Below are 16,822 nucleotides of genomic sequence, written 5' to 3' on the forward strand. Positions count from 1 at the left end.
TAAAGCTCCTGAAAAATGTCAGCTTGGCAACCCTGGAGGCTGGTCTTACTGATCTGTCTACAGAACAAACACAGGCAGGAATAATGCTAATGTTCATTAACCCTCCACTAAAAACAGTTAAACTGCAGAGACCCAAATTCATATTTTGAACCCAGTTCAATGAGCTTATCTTCTACCATCCTTGTTCTCCCTGGGGACTGTTTAGTCAAACGCAACTGGGTTTTCATCACTTACTAGGCCCAGTGCACAACAATGCATCCCCCTCGTGCTGCACCAACACTTCCTTCCTGTTATGGACAACAGCAGCAGTGACAAGTATCTGGCTGTTTACAGCGCTGAACCTATGAATAAAAAGAATGCAAAGCATGTTTTTCTCAAGCACTTCTGTCACTGTATTGAGTCCAGGGATGAAAGTATATTGTTAAAGAACTTAGGCGAGATGTATTAATGGAGCAGCCACCCATCACACTTTCATAGAAATAAGAATACCCATTTTGTCTACGATATAGCAACACAGCTTTGTTGAGTACAGTCTAGTTTTAAGTGTTTGGGTTACCACAGCTTCCTCTGGGAAATTCACTAACATTTTTAATGAGATGTAAACTCAACAAAAGAGAAATAATGTTTTTCACTTTATACTTTAGATCTCCAGATGAATTGGTTAAGGTTTACCTTTGGTAATCCAGAACTGTTAATCACTGAGTTGTTCAAGAAACAAATTCTTATCTGTTATTGTCATAATCAACTTAGAGACACAGAATATTGGCTGTCCGTGCAGGTGCACACTGAAATCACATGCAACCATTAAGAGCCTCTCTCATATTGCCTCTGAAATGTGCTATATTGGTGTGACTGGAACAGGAGTCTCGCTGGGTTAGAGACAAGAACATAGGCTGTGGATCACTCACTGCTTTGATATCAAGCTAACCAAAAGTTTAGACATCTCTAGAGCAGAATACTGCAAAGGGTATTATGTTGAACTTGAAGGTTAGGTTATTCCATGGATATTAGCTAGAGTATATGGAAAGTTTAGGAACATGAAGTAAAAAGTGTTGGAATGTGACAAAGGCAGAGCATCAGTTAAGGACCCTGTAACCTCATACCTCTGAACTTCACCCATTCAAACATGGAAGGACTGGAGTGTGAAGAGTTTGGAGTGGATTATTTAAGTGTGCTATATTTGTCCTTTCTGGTTCTTAATCTGTCTCTCATTATCACCCTTTACTCAGTGTAGTCAAAGATGCTAATGTAAACACTCCACCAGCCCAGAGGTATGCGAAAGTCAAAGTTATATAAAATGAGGCAGCTGAAATTACATTAGAAGGAAAAATCAGAAGCAAAAACAAAAAAGCACAATAAAAAGATAGGAAAATCAGAAGCAAAGAATACAGAAGAAATTTATTGAAAGCACAAGTACAGACTGGCCAATAACTGCTTTCTACAATCTGAACAGTAAATAATAGATCTACAGAAAGGTACAAAGTTTGTTATAAAATAGTTTTAATTTCAATTCTTTTTGCATTACAAACATTCTTTGAAAGAGGCAATGGAATTTTGATGTTATGTGTGGTCACCCTCCCACAATACTGAACCTGTAATAGCTGTTATCAAAATATACAATACATCTGTTCACCATAAAAAACTGGGTTTTGCTGCCCCCTCATGTCTTACAACAGGTATAAAAAAATTATAAATATTTACACCCTTTTGTTACTCATTCTTTACATGCAAACATAGGGATCCAAAGGATAAACCCACAGTTGTCTGGGTTCTGGGGTCACCTCAATTCATTTGCTTGCATCTTACAAAATATATAGTCTGTTTGCTGACCGATCCAATGTTAGCAGCCAGCAAACAGGTTTCATTCCAATAAGCCTCTTCCCAGTTTCTTGGGTGAGGTTGATTGAATGCATTTAAAAATTAAACTGCAGCTGTTCCACTTGGGTTGCACATGGATCTCTCTTCAAGGTAGAATGCTGCCTGTGGCATGTTCAAGGGTACACATTCAATAGCTAGTGTCCCCTAGCTACAACAAGGGAAATTGTTTTACTGTTTTTGATTTGAGGGAAGGGAGATGAAGCAAATTAACTCTGGTTGATGCAATGACTAGAACGACTGTTAATTTGCTCTATTGAGTGCAAGATGCTGGCCAAGAAAATCTGGAGCTTTTCAGATAAGGAGATAAGACTTTTCTGTAACAAGCTTATAAGGATCTATGGTAATTGGAGCCAGCATCTACTTGTTAGCTGAGTCCTTTTTCAGCTCAAAACTGTGGGCAACACTATTGTTTCATTTAAGATGGCTTCAAACTCCTTTCAGCCACAAGCAAGGAGAAGATGGAGATAAGGCAGGCCAGTACTACCAAGCTCATGCCAGCAACCCAAGCTGAACCCTCACTCAGACATCACACACTTCTCCAGCATAGTTCACAACCACAAGAGCTCAGAGAGGAACTAAGAAAGGTTAAGACTTTTCCAACCCCTCAGTGACAGGCAAGTCAGGAGCTTCCATGCTAGGCAAGGAAAACATAACTTGCAACACAAAGAGAGACAATTAAAAAACAAACTTTGGTCCACTATTTGCAGAAAAACCCTGAAAAAGTATAAGATTATTGTTATTTTTGCATCCACACAGGTTGCATGTTAAAGGGAAATGTAAGGCAACATCGGATTATACAAAATAGAAGGCAGAACGGCACGGGAAAGAATTGTAAGCCAGAGGAATGGTATTTCAGTTTAACAGTGGTTTTGTCATTTGGGAAAAAACCAACTTGCCGCATTCTACTTCTTTTAACAAATTTCCTTCCTATAACTTAAAAAGATCTGGGCTTATAGGTTTAAAAAAAAGTAAAAAAACTTTAGCCTGGTCCATTTACTCAGTCGTAATCAGAAGTCACTGGTGTTCACTACTTTGAACACCTTTTGCTTTTTAAAAAAGCTCTGCTTAGCTTAACACGTTGTATTTGTTTCATTACATTACTCATCCTCAGTCATGACCTCAGCCTGAAACTAAATTCCTGCCCTACAGTTTCAATTACAAAAAAAGAATAAAATAAGTACAGTATACAAGGGTAATACCAACAAAAGGAGTAAATTTAGATTACGTTTATATCATCTTATTGATCTATAAAAAAGTTACTTAAACTATTTCTTTTGCATATAAAGAGATTAGAATATTTGGTCAACTGGAAATATTGCTAGGTACAGATGACAGCAACTGCATCAAAAAGTATAATACAAGGATTAAAACAAAAGCTCAAACGCTGAAGACATGCTACAAGAATGATGGCGGAGCTACACTGGTCTTGTTAATTGTCAAATTAGGGGCATGAAGGTGACTCAGATGAACATCTTTCTAACCATGGGATAGCCAATAATTCTTCAAATCCTAGTCAAGTGTTTAGATTTATGTACAATTCAGAGAAGCTCATACTGATTTGTTTTCTTCACAAGTTTCCAACAGTGGTTAATTTTATAGCTTGATCAAGGCTCTTGTGAAGAGAGCCTGTCACCTTGCTACCAACATTGGAATATAATGAGGCCATAGGAATGTTTCCCCATGCAGACCTTTCTGCTTAGTTTGAATGAAATAAACCAAGCATAATTAACTCCCACCTTGAAGAGTATAGAGATGGAGATAAAACCACATGCGGACTAGAAAAGTGGCAAGAAGATACATGATACTATGCAGATTATTAGACATTTCATGGACAGTGGGACAATCAATTGCCTAAGGAATTAAAGCCCAATATTTTCTTTATCCACTCTGCCAGCTTTACTTGTCCTTCATTACGAGTTGATCCAACAACCAGAACTCACTTGTTCTCCTCAACTCCCCCAATCTAATCTTTACAGTTCAGATGTTCTTCCCCCAATAAAAAGAATTTAAGGCACAGGATAGCAGATGCACAGCTTAGAAAACATTACCCTAAAACCCTTTGCACTGGGTGGGTTAGGATATCCCGCACACCATGTACTTTGCAAGATCCTGACTCAAAGGCGCTAATGTGAATTCACACAGTGGTTTCTGGGTCTTCCAAGGCTTGCATGGGTAAAGAAAATAAAAAAGGCATCAATGTGAAACCTGATAAGCTTGTTAGGATCAGTTTTTGTGGGGTTTTTTTTTTTTTTTTTTTGAGGGGGATGCGACAGAGGGAGGAAGAGGAAAATTCCCAGAGCAGTTTCCAAAGTGTAAACTTTAACTTGTGATTTTTTTGTTTGAACAGCCATCAAGATTGTTATCCCATCACCGCAAGGTTAGCAATATGAATTAGATTTAATTTTTTTAAAAACCGGTAAACTGATTTCTCTTTAAAAAAATAAAATCTCTGGTCTTTAAGGTCACTTCAGCTGCATTTTTAAAGTGGCATTTTTTTTTTCTTTCTGGAATGATGGAAGTTGTCTCCTAGCATTCAGCCCTTTAAGGTCAGGGCTGAACCCATGAGGTTTTAGTCAGGTCCATTCTGTCTCATGCCTTCCAAAGCTTTAAATGGTGGACTTTGAGAAGGACACACGCAGGTGGTGATTTTCACCAAGGTCATGATTATGGAGCTCGATGAGTGACTGAATGGCTTCTTCCACAGAGCCCATCTGGATTAGAGCCATTTTACGGTCCTTCCTGCCAAGACAAGTCAGTCAGTTTTAGGTCATGTTTGGTACTGTGTCTGTATAGCCTCACTCTTGCTGACTCAATAGAAGTTTTCTTGTCCGATGCTGAAAGCCAAACAGACATCTCAGCAGGCAAAACTGCTCATTAAAAGGTTTATTCCTTTCCTCCCACAGGACTGAGTAGTCTCTACAATTAAAACATGCATCCAAGCCACCAACCCAGTCATCTTAGACTAAATTTCATCTCCAGCACTCTACGTGCACTTATTATCCTTGCCCCCATTTCCTAACCCAGAGATATCCAGGAATGACAGTTCCATACAACCAGTAATTCAGCCAAGCTAAATTTCTGGTCTGAGACAGTTACTATCCAGTGCTTTTAGCATCTTCAAATTTGTGGAGAGCTCACTGGTAGATTTCATTTAGCTCTACCGGTTTTCTCTCAAGAGGACAGTTTTAAAATCTTAGACTTACTGGAAGAATTTGAATCCTTTCACCATCCCACCATTGCTTGAGAACAGCATCTTAAGGTCTTCTTCAGTTATCGAAGGTCTAAAGTCAAGAAATTACAGTCAGTTTACCAGTCAACTGGTCTGAACTAGGAATTTATGTCTTAACCATATATTTTACAAGTTCCTTTCCTGAACTCTTTTCTACTGTCGTTCTCGCACTGGCATCCAAGATGTCAGACTGCAGAACGATGGATAAGCATTTCTTCTTGCTACCCATGGAATATGGCATTTCCCTTACTCCTGATGAGTGAGTCATTACTTTACACTATGAGAAGCATTCTGGTAACATTGCTAGAATTTAGAATTGCAGAGTTTTGATGCTTGTCTCGCATATGCATCCTTTTCAGAGTGACTATGTGCTCCTGCCTTGCCACTATTACACATATTTTCCTCCCTCTGGAAATATTTCCCCTGAAATGCTGCAACATTCTGAAACACAGAAGTGAGCCACTAAGGTTTGCCATGGGCAGAAAAACACACCCAAAATAAAAGCAGACAAGCAATCACAGATCCAAAAACATGACCTATGTAGGACTCTCCCCTGCCAGATTTTCAGAAATAAACTGATCTCTAGGTTACTATAATTTGCCTTATTGCCACCACTAAAAGTTCACAGGAGCACTGGGATTTAGCTGTAACTCTCTATTTTTTATTAAAACCCCCAAAAGTTACAAACCTATTCTGTAACTGTTCTTTGAGATGCGTTGCCCATGTCAATTCCACTTCAACTGTGTGCATGGCCAGTGCATTAGTGTTAGATATTTCCCCCTTAGCAGTACCCAACAGGGCAGAGCATGCACCTCCTGCTGCCTCATGCTCCTGCGTGATGGCATAAAAGGGCATAGTCGACACCCGACTCCCGAGTCCCTCAGTTCTTTAGATGGGAAGGAGGGTAGGTGGTGGAACAGACATATGCAACATCTCAAACGAACAACAATTACAGGACACATGAGTAACAGTTTTCTTTTTGGAAATGATACACATATCTATTCTACTTCAGGGTACTCACTAGCTGTTCAATCTGGAAGCAGGATCAGAGTATCTGAATGATGACAGACTATATATGCAAATCTGGCACCATCTCTAGACTGCTGAGAGATGTACAATGAAAAGCAGAAATATGTATTGAAGACCAAATTGCAGCTCTACAAATGTCCAGAACAAGCAATTGACCTAGAAAGGCTGCGTGTTATTTTTCTGGAAGTGCTAGCACCTTGTTCGGTGGAGTTACATCTTACAAATGTATACAGGAGGAAGTCCACAACGAAATTCTTTGGGATGAGACTGGAAGGCCCTTCATCCTGTCCACAACCACCACAAACGTGGGGCCTAAACGGTTTAGGGCTATCCAAGTGTAATGCTATTGCTCTCCTAACATTCTTCTCATCCTTATGAGCATGAGGTTCAGGAAAGAAAGTTGGTAAGTATATTGTGTGATTGATGTGGAAGTGAGAAAATCTGGATGAGGGCAAAGGTATACCCTCCTGTCCTTGTAGAAGCCTATCTACAGTGGGTCAGATACCAGGGCTCTCAATTCTTCAACTCTTCATGCAGAGGTAACTGTTACCAAAAAGGCTACCTTCACTGACAGATGAAGCAATGAACAGGTAGCCAGAGGTTCAAAAGGTGGATCTACTGGTTTTGTTAACACCAGGTTTAAGTGTCCAGGGGGAACAGGGCTGTCTAGTTGGGGATATAATCAGCCCAGCCTCTTCAAAAACCTTAGTGACATGGGTTTGGAGAAAAGTATGTGACAACCAAGAGGTTATAAAGCAGAGATAGCAGCAAGCTGCACCCTCATAATACCTCCACTCAGTCCTTTTAGCTGTAGGAGGCAGGGAACATGGAATTTTCTACTTGGGCACCTAAATAACCTCATTTATGGGGAGCGCCATGTGAAGGCCCCACAGATCCAAAGACATGAACTAATCTGTCTGAGCCCTCCTGAACTACTCCCTGTACATCTAGGGAGGAAGGCACCCTCTTTAAGAGGTCCTGGTGAGCCCTGTAACAGCATGGGGGGGAGAAGAGAGAAAACACTACATGCTATTGCCTCCTAAGATGATGAGGCAGAACCCAAGAATGACTGAGGTGGAGCTCCAAAGAGGGATTCACTAAAGCAGATTGCCCATGTTTGGTACCAAGCTCGGGAGTGGCTTCCTGCAGCTCTTGCTGCAGAGCTTCGTGATGTCTACTGGAGGATGTGCAGAGGATCTGGAGACACGAGGAAACCCCCATGGGTTCCAATATGGCCACTAATATGGTGCCAGAGCCCAATTTCTTCCAAGCCATGGCTTCCTAGAAGCAGACTAATGGGGAAGCTCTGCTGGATACCAGGGGTGAAAATCCCTTGGGAGAGTGATTGCCTACAACGGTGACATAAGATTCCACTTCCAACTTGAACTATGAACTGGAGTCATCCGAGCAAGCAGGCATGGTGCCTCTCTAAACCACGGAGTTGTGCCAGCAATCTGGAGAGGATGGCATTAAGGAAATCATAGGTGGCTTGCCATTCAACAGCACTGTACAAGTACCAGGGTAGCCAGAGGTGCCCATGGTACTTGGCACTGAACCCAAGGGGCTGGCAGATCCACGAATGTCTGTTGGCACCATGCAAAATGATTCTTGAACCACTGGCAAAGCCAGCGCCAAGAGACTTAGACTGGGTGCTATCGTATATGTCTCAGACATTGATGGCACTGGGAGATTCTCCTGCTGCAAAGCAAAGAGGAGACAGACTATAGCACCACTCAACAGGAAGGTGCTCCCTTAGAGATTGGTCTCCATGGCATCAGTACCCATTGCTGGAGTTGAAGACCCTGCCGGAGGTGCACTGATATATGCACTAGTGTGTGTGCTTGGTGCTGAGACACTACTCTCCTTTCCAGCTGGTTCACTGGACTTTCATGCTGGGGACCTTAATTTCCTGGATGCCGAATACCAGGGTGCAGTCCTGTAGTCCTCCTTTTTCAGTACTGGAGAAGGAGTCTGGCACCAAGACTCTGCCATGACTGGAGGAGTGCTCCTAACTGAAGCAGAGGCATCTGATGCCCACCCCAAAGGGAAAGGTTATGAAGATGGGAACAGGGACTCCTTCCATAAAGAGGTGCTTTAGTGTGACTAGTCCTTTTTAGTTCTGGGCTTAAAGTATAAGGTGCAGATGTGGCACCTGCCCTGATGTGTGCTTCTCCTAGATACTTCAGGCATCAGCCTCTTGCATCTTTCAAGATTTGAAGCCTGGGGACCAAAGCATACCATGGTACCGTGCGTTGGTACTTCGAACAGGCAAGAACCAGGAGTGTACACTAAGTACACTAGTACAAAAAGGAAATCACTAGTTTAGAACAACAGTAGGACTATCAACTATTAACGAGTACCAACTATATACAATAGAAATGCTAAAAAAAGAGGGAAACAGAAGCAAGGTAGAATGCTCCAACTGTCACATATGGTAAGAAGGAACTGAGAGGGGGTTGGGGGTAGTTCTGCCTTTTATACCATCAAGCAGCAATGCGAGGCAGAAGAGGGCGCATGTGCCACTCCAAGGGTACTACTAGGGGAAAAAAATCTGACTCAAGTTCACTGGATGCATACACACCTGAAGTAGAATGAACATGTGCAGATCACTAAGAAGTGCTACCAATATCAAATTATTTTCTAAAAGACCAACCATAGAAGAACAAACCTACTCCAGGACTGATGACTAAGGGGACCAACTTGGACAGCTGGTGCCTTCAGGTTCCTGAAAGAAATGGATCTTAGAACTACAACTGCTGTGGGGAAATCTAGATGAGTTGACATAATGCAAGTTAGGCATGTGCAAGAGCTGACTGTCCCCGTTTTAAGATGAATGTGGCCAAACTTCGCTAAACCCAGAGAATGCAGATCTTAAATTAATGCTCCACAGAACCTGGTACCCAATATCCTCTCCACTTGCAATGTGTCCCTTTTTCAGAGCATATGTACATTCCTCACATGGGTACTTACGGGATATTGGAGAGGTGAAGGGTAGCAGAAGGCGGGAAGATATTCTGGAAGTTTTTGGAGCCTGGTTTCTTGAAACGATGTAGAGGAGAGTTTCCGTAGTCTTTAGTCAATCCTTGGTCTTCCTGTCCCTCACGGGGAAGCTGTACTGTCTGATGCTTAGACAGGGTGATACGGATGGGTTTCCCATTAAGCTTCTGACCATTTAAGTGACTCATTGCTACAACAATTAAAATATAGCGTAAGGGAACAGAAGCTGAGAGACTAGTTAAGGCTTACATTTAACCCAAACCTAGAATTTCAATCAAATCCACTTCCCTATACAGACTGTCCAAACACCAAGACACCTATCATTACTACTATTTATTAACCTGCATCTTTTTAGTCTTTGCCCATTCTCATTTTACAATTAGCAGATTGTCCAGCATAAGAATATCTACTTGAGTGTAACACCAAACCCCAGCCTATTATGTAGGCAAGCAGTTCAGCGCATGGATACTTATTATGCACCTTTTGAGAGCAACTGCACCTTTTGAGAGCAACATTAGTATTGCTATCACTCTTCCACGGAGGAGGTATTTTGATTTATTGCTAACTTGACTGCCATAACAATATGGTCTAGTTGGATGTTAAACCTTTAAACAAGCAGCAGTGCTATGAAAGACTGCTACAACAGGTCAGGGGGGGGAGGGATAGCTCAGTGGTTTGAGCATTGGCCTGCTAAACCCAGGGTTGTGAGTTCAATCCTTAAGGGGACCATTTAGGGATCTGGGGCAAAAATCTGTCTGGTGATTGGTCCTGCTTTGAGCAGGGGGTTGAACTAGATGACCTGAGGTCCCTTCCAACCCGGATATTCTAGGATTCTATGCTACCAGAGTGATGCAACAGAACATGCTTACCAAGCTGGGCCTGGTTTCCGTCAGCCATTTGAACTAAGGCATTCTCCTTCTTATTAAATAAGATCTTCACCCTTTGCACATCACCATAGACTCCTTCAGAAAGTGAGGAGACAAGGAAAAAAGTCTTTAGGCAGGAAAAGAAAAGTCTCATCCAACTTTATAACAAATCAATTCAACACCAAAATCATCCACAACCAGACTGGTCTCATTCCAACCAAGTTTACTTATTCTGCTCTACTTAGGGGGAGAAACTTATACACAGCAGAATAATAATGGAACAATACATTAAAGAAAATAGATACTGGGTTTCAGCAAAAAGAAAAAAATTTAACTGCCAAAGGATTGAACTGGACAATTTAGCATGCTACCACAAATTTTAAACTCCTATAAAAAAAGACATGCAAAGCAATAAACCATGCATAACTGAACATAAAAATAAAGGCAAACTAAACTAAACAGCAAACTATGTAACAATGTAAAAAAATGAAATTATGCATTCAAAAATGGCAAACTGCAAACTGTACATTTTTGAAGTATCAAAAAAGTAATCTCAAATAAATGAAAAACAAGGTAATAAAAAGTGTGAATAATAACATACCGAAAAGAATAAAGAGGCATTGGGGTGTAACTCTCTTTAGAGAACAGCAGAGCAAGGCAGCGGAGGGACAGGGAAGAGGTAAGGAATCGAAGGGGAGAGCGAGGTTGCACAAATCGTCCACAACGAGGAAGGGCAGAGTCCCCGCAGGAAATGGCGAAATTGGTTGATGGATGATGAAGTTTTCAAGATGGTTAATATTGAAGGGCAGGTTGGTTTCCGAAGAGCAGGGTTTTTTGGAGGGGGGATTTTTTTTATTTTATTTTTTTTTGTTTCAAGCAACAACAGGAAGCAGAAGTACCGTGCAGTCAGTTGGCAAAGAAATTCCGGATCAGGGGAAGAAAAAAAAAATTCAGGGATGGGGGAGAAAAGAAAAAGTAGCAAAAAACACAGGTCAGTAAATACATAAGGAATATGTAGTGTTCCATCAGTCAGATTTACAGATTTCTACATACAATACTTGTTTTATAGAAATAGTTAATAGGTTTTACCTAGTGGAACACAATGATAAAGAAAAGCATTTTTACTTAAGATATACATAGAAGGTAAGAGACAGTATCACTGCGGAGTGACTTCTAGAACAGTAACATTAATGATATCCCAACTGTCCTTCTCAAAGGAATGATTCAAGACTTTTTTGGCCTCTAAAAGAGAATGAAACCTGTACTAACCGTCAAACTAAAAACAGCGTGACAACACTCTGAAGTACCTGCTTAACACAGGAATGTTTAGTGGAGATGATTCGTGTTGCACACTTCACTGCAACTAAACTAAAGGAGAGCAGTCTCGACATGAATCATTGCTTCCAAAGCCAAAGATTAACTGGAATAACTGCTGCACCACTGCTAACTATATATCAGAATGAATTGCTAAAGGAGAAGCATCTGCTGTAAGGGGACACTACCACAGGTACTGGAGGGGAACGGAGATTTCCACATACTCAACACATTAACGAAGCAAGTATCTTACTGCAGAGGTCAGTGTGCCAATACTAATCAGCAAGGGCAGTAAGCAGGAGGAGCCTGTCCTCCCAGGGCACAATGATAATTCAACCTGCAGGCAAACACCAGCGCACACAGTCTACAATAAACATGGAAACTCAATGCAAATGGGAGAAATCTGGACTTCTCCCTACCTATCCCACTTTAGCTCTTAGGATTTAGAAAGAAATTTCACATATTACTAGAGGGAGAGAGTCACTCCAGGGAAATACGGTCTCTTAACTATCTAGTTGTTGCATAGGTAAGTTTCTAAAATACTGATTATACAAGCAGTGAAAAAAGTTTAAGTCTGTTAGTTCACTATAGGTATCAAAGTCTCTCTAACCCAAAGACAAGCTGGATGGATAGTGAAGAGGCCATCAAAAATGCAAGGCATGATGTAATTGCTTAATTCCTACATTGAGGCAAAAACATTTGTTCACACTGTTCAGAAACGGCTCTTTAGAAGCCTAGTCAGTTTACAAAAAATTAATCAAAATTCCAAATTTTAAATGCCTATACAGAAAAATGGATTCTGCTGTGCCTGTCATTGACACCTGAGCACAGCACATAACATCTGGAATCAAAGTGCACCTAATTTCACGATATTGATCTGAAAATTATAATGCCAGCCCTTTGCCAGTTAAGGGGCTCTCCATTTGTTTTGTTTAGGAAGTCACTGTTAACTCCTGAAGCATCATAACAAGAATTTCCACTCTAGGGACAATATCTAGCCTGTAATCAGAGCACCCCTGAGCGCACCACTGGCATTCTCATGCCCTGAAGAAAACAGCAATGATAGTCAGGTGAAAAGAATAGTCTGAAAATTGATAGATTAAATTTGTTAATCAATTAATTAAATATTTTGATTATTCCTTATCTCATCCAGACTTCCCTTTTGAAGCAAAAGAGGTTTTACAGTTACTTTGACATGACTGATAAAAGTTTTATAATTACACATAGTAGGAATTAAGTTTTATGGGCAGTCTTACCAGATATAGTAAAGCATTATTTTTCAGGCAGTATAGACTTATCTTCTAATGCACACAAACTGAAATATAGTCTACACTTTCAATCCAACAAGCAGCCAAAAGTTGACTTAATAGAAATACATTTAATTCTTATCAAATGATTTTATATTTCATCCTTTTTTATTAGAAGGATTGTTCCAATTTTACTTGCCTTCATTAAAAAAACAAATATTTTCAACTCTGAGAAAAGGTAAATGGAATTGAAAATGTAAATTTGTGAGTTAAGAGCATAAATAAAGAAAAACTTCAAGGAATCTTGGAAAGGAAAAAAATACATGTGCGAGCACATGGCAGAGGGAACACTGCAGAGGTACAATGAAGCCAAGCTGGCAGGGGTCAAGACATTAAACAGAAAGAGTAGAGGGCAGAATGAACTCTCTCTGTAGTTCTGAATTAATGTATAAAATTAGAACATGCCAAGGAAGGAAGGGAGGGACTTTGCTATTCTGTGACCCAAATCACACAAGATCCATGGGAGTGGGTGGGAGATTGTAAAAAAACAAGGGAGGGACACACTCTGTAGCTTTACGGGACCAGAGCAGACAGGCAACACCCTTGGCTATCAACCAAGGAAGAGCGAAGATTTCAATTTAAAAGATAGACCTTCCCATTTCCCTTTTAGTGGCTAGAGTATTGATCTGCTTTGAGATTTAAGACTGGCAGAGCACATTTCATCTGCTTTTCTAGTTTTGCCGTTTCCTTTAGGACACAGTAAGATTTCACTTTCAGTAAGTTCCACCACAATCTTAAGTGTTCAGAAAGTGAAAGCAGAGGTAACTGGAAGGAGAAAAAAAGTGAAATTACAACTCCACTAACCTCAGGGTTCAGATTGCTAACCAGCAGAACGGAGTTCCCTGCCCCAGTGAGGCCGGGAATGCCCATCCGTCCTGCTGCAGCCGCTGCAGCTGCTGCTGATGGGATAGCCAAAGGAGCAAGTGCTCCGTGAACATTTGGAACTGACAAGCCTGGAAATTAAAGAATATTAGCCAGTAAAGAAATTAACAGCATGTACTCTGTCTGTCTGCTGCACTAGAAGGGAGCACTTCAAACCCACCAATCGCAGTCCAAAAGCATTTACTCTAATAATGACAAGTGCCTCCAATTCTGACACAACTAAGAAGGAAATAGTCATCGGTTCTTCTAACAGTGTATTTCGCTCTCTTGCGGTGCCGGCTGCATGACAGATGCCTCTGGATGCGATCTGGCTGGTTTTAATATTTTACATGTTCCACAGGCTGCAGAACTGTATGAGTGCAAAGCCTCAATTCTGTGGGTGCAGGAAGGGTACCTACAAGCAGTGCATTTGTAACACTATTCCAACCAATGCATGCCACAAGTGCTTCATTCGGTTACCATGCATGCAATGAAAACAATTATACACTCCTACGAGTTATTCATTACTCAATCTGAGAAAGGATTAATTTTATGTACAGGCATTTCTATGGTGCTCTTTGTAGGTACGCGATGCTCACAATATCAAACATACATCTCTAAGGGTACATCTATACTGGAAAAAAAACCTATGTAGAAGCAAGTCTCAGTGCCTGGGTCGACTGACTTGGGCTTGTGCTACAAGGCTAAAAATAGAGATGTTCTCCCTCAGGCTGGAGCCTGAGCTCTGAGATGGACACCCCCCCCGCCCCTCACCAGATTTTGGAGCTGACCGAGGCTCTGAGACTGTCGAGGTTTTTTGGTTTTTTTTGCAGTCCTTTCAATTTAGCGCTTTCAATCTTTAAGTACTGATAGAGCTACTGGTTGATTTCTTTCATAAATGATTATCATCATCTATAGGGCATAGGTACAACCTCCTTAGAGGGATGACACATTAAAGAGGAATTCATGGCCAACAGACCACCTGGTTCATGACTAAATTTGCCCATAGACATCTCAAATTCCATTTAGCTATGCTGTTTCTACAGTTTATTGTTAACTCATTCCATAGTTTACTATAGTAAAAAGGAGCCAACCTAGTGCTTAGCCTACTATTTGAAGTTCAATACAAATATTTACTACCCAAAAACTGATAAGGGTTTGAGAATGACATTTATTAAAATTGGCACGTCAGTCATATATGCATCATTTTGATATCTGCAATGATCCCTGAAGTTCATAGTTCTATTTACCACACTTAAGTTTAAATATTAACTTTATTCAATTAAAAGTATTAAAACAGAATGGAAAGTGGTTTCCAGTTTCAGAAGACGCTTCCGTGTACGTGCTATAAAGTTAAAATTCTAGTGCCACTAACATACCAAATTTGCTATGCTTCGTACAGAGTTCAGAAACAGATGTAATTATCTTTACTTTCAAAATACTACTCGTGACTACTGTGTGTGTCTTGGCTTCTTTCCCCTCCCACTATGTTGATTACTTCATATACTACAGCCACACTTGTCCATGTAGATGGATTCAAGGACTTCAGTATCTTCCATCCCCCTATTTTGTCTACTTATTACAGGACCAGCTCATTCCATACCCTGCAATCAGCACACAGACTTAACAGTTCAGAGGGAATTAATATTTATTTTTCTAACCTAATGATCTTAAGACAACTTGGGTTGAAGTGGCTGTTCAGTGACCAAACCGTTTAAAAAGGCACTGCTCTAGCAATGGCCAGCATTTGCAAAGCAACCTAAGGAATTCAAGTTTAATGTTTGGAATACAGTACCTGCTTGAGGAATTGCAAAGGCAGGAGGGAAGCCAGCTCCTGCATATGGAGAGGCAGAAATTATTCCTGGAGCTCCTGTGAAAGAGTAAAACAGTAAGTCTATAATTTAATTCCAATAGCCAAGACAACCCCATTTCAGACAGCCAGTTTGTATAGTCATGTCTTGAAATGCATGTAACGGAGTACAGATTAAGCTCCTAGACAGATCACAAAATTAGAACTGTCTCTAAAACCCAATAAAGCTACTAAATATTTCTTTTAAGAGTGTCACCACTGAATGCCAAGAACCAGTTTCCTATTCCAAGTTTAGCTTTGAAGACACTTTCCTGCTTTGAAGCAGCAATTAAAAACTGTTCTACTTTGTACTTTTGAAAAGGCTACTACTTTTTCCTATGTCATGTCAGTTTCAGTATAACACCATTCTCAAAGAGCCAGGGATATAACTAGTAACTCCAGTCGCTCCAAATCATTGACAGACCACCAGGTGGCACTAATAGCACAGCAAATGGACAAGCATCTGCAAGGATTCTTGGTAAAGGGAAGCGAGATGGCTTATCAAAGATGCATGGTAAAAAAATTAAAAAATGGAGTACAACCATATTAGTGTTCCATGTTATTAGCTTAAGATTTATATGCCACCAAAGAGACTAAATGGAGATTAAATTCACTGATCCAATGCAGAATAATCTGTTGGTTAAGCAGTAAATCCAACTTTGGATACAAGAAGTCTTGGTTACCACACAAATCGAACCGGCAGGAAAAAAAAAAAAGACTCAAATACTGTCTATGGGGGTAACTCTTCTGAACAGAAGTAAGGAGCTGTTGCTAAAAATGCATTAATGGGTTACTGCCAACTTTTGCTTTGCAAAATGCAATTTCAGAGCCAACAGTTAATTTCACTATAGAGGGGGTAATTATGAAATGAAAAGGAGGAACCAGATGTACTCCACTAAAGATTGATACTTATTGTTGTTCAGGGAACAACAAAACATCTCATTCTGTACAGAAAGTGGTTTGAATCAACAGTGCAATGAGCAATTACAATTTGTGAGGTGTCAACACTCAGATACCTTCACTACCTGACTCAAGTTCTGAATGTTGAAGCCCACAATACACAGACTTTTAGGAAGAAGTCAATAGATTATTAGAGGGGCTTTCTTACCAAAAGCAGCTGCCATGGTTTGATCAAGAGAGGGCTGGCTATCCCCAGAAGGTAAATCTGGTCGTGTGTAATCTCTGCTCTTATCATTGTTGTATTTAACATTGAGGCTTGTGAGTTTGGAGAAGTCGATGCGCAATGTGCAACAGGCATTGTAGATATTCTGCCCATCTAAAGACTGCAGAAAAACAAACCAGAGCTTTTTTACCTTGTCAAAGGTACCTTTATCCTAAACAACAAATCTGATTAGCCTGGATAGTTATTCAGACATCTTAAAGCTGTGAGAATAAGAGCAAATATCTTGCTTAGATAACATGTTAAATCATTTTATAGCAATATCCTGACACTTAAAATTTCACTTTCGATGCACTTATTGGTGAAATTCTC

The 16,822-nt window shown here is 40.4% G+C and overlaps 1 protein-coding gene across 2 annotated transcripts in view; it reads right to left on the minus strand.

Annotated features, from left to right (window-relative positions):
• Positions 1 to 1,483: 1,483 nt before the first annotated feature.
• The window catches only part of PTBP1 (polypyrimidine tract binding protein 1), a 45,532-nt gene continuing 30,193 nt past the window's right edge, over positions 1,484 to 16,822 (minus strand). For both annotated transcript variants that reach the window (XM_039515685.1, XM_039515687.1), the window contains 8 exons: positions 16,439 to 16,613; positions 15,277 to 15,351; positions 13,425 to 13,573; positions 10,601 to 10,634; positions 10,003 to 10,095; positions 9,107 to 9,323; positions 5,082 to 5,159; positions 1,484 to 4,617 (listed from right to left, as the gene is read on the minus strand). In XM_039515685.1, the coding sequence (XP_039371619.1) occupies positions 4,485 to 4,617; positions 5,082 to 5,159; positions 9,107 to 9,323; positions 10,003 to 10,095; positions 10,601 to 10,634; positions 13,425 to 13,573; positions 15,277 to 15,351; positions 16,439 to 16,613 (954 nt within the window). In that variant the 3' untranslated portion in view covers positions 1,484 to 4,484. The remainder of the gene's footprint in view (positions 4,618 to 5,081; positions 5,160 to 9,106; positions 9,324 to 10,002; positions 10,096 to 10,600; positions 10,635 to 13,424; positions 13,574 to 15,276; positions 15,352 to 16,438; positions 16,614 to 16,822) is intronic.

The sequence above is a fragment of the Mauremys reevesii genome, linkage group 26, assembly GCF_016161935.1.
Source record: "Mauremys reevesii isolate NIE-2019 linkage group 26, ASM1616193v1, whole genome shotgun sequence".
Lineage (NCBI taxonomy): Eukaryota > Metazoa > Chordata > Testudines > Geoemydidae > Mauremys > Mauremys reevesii.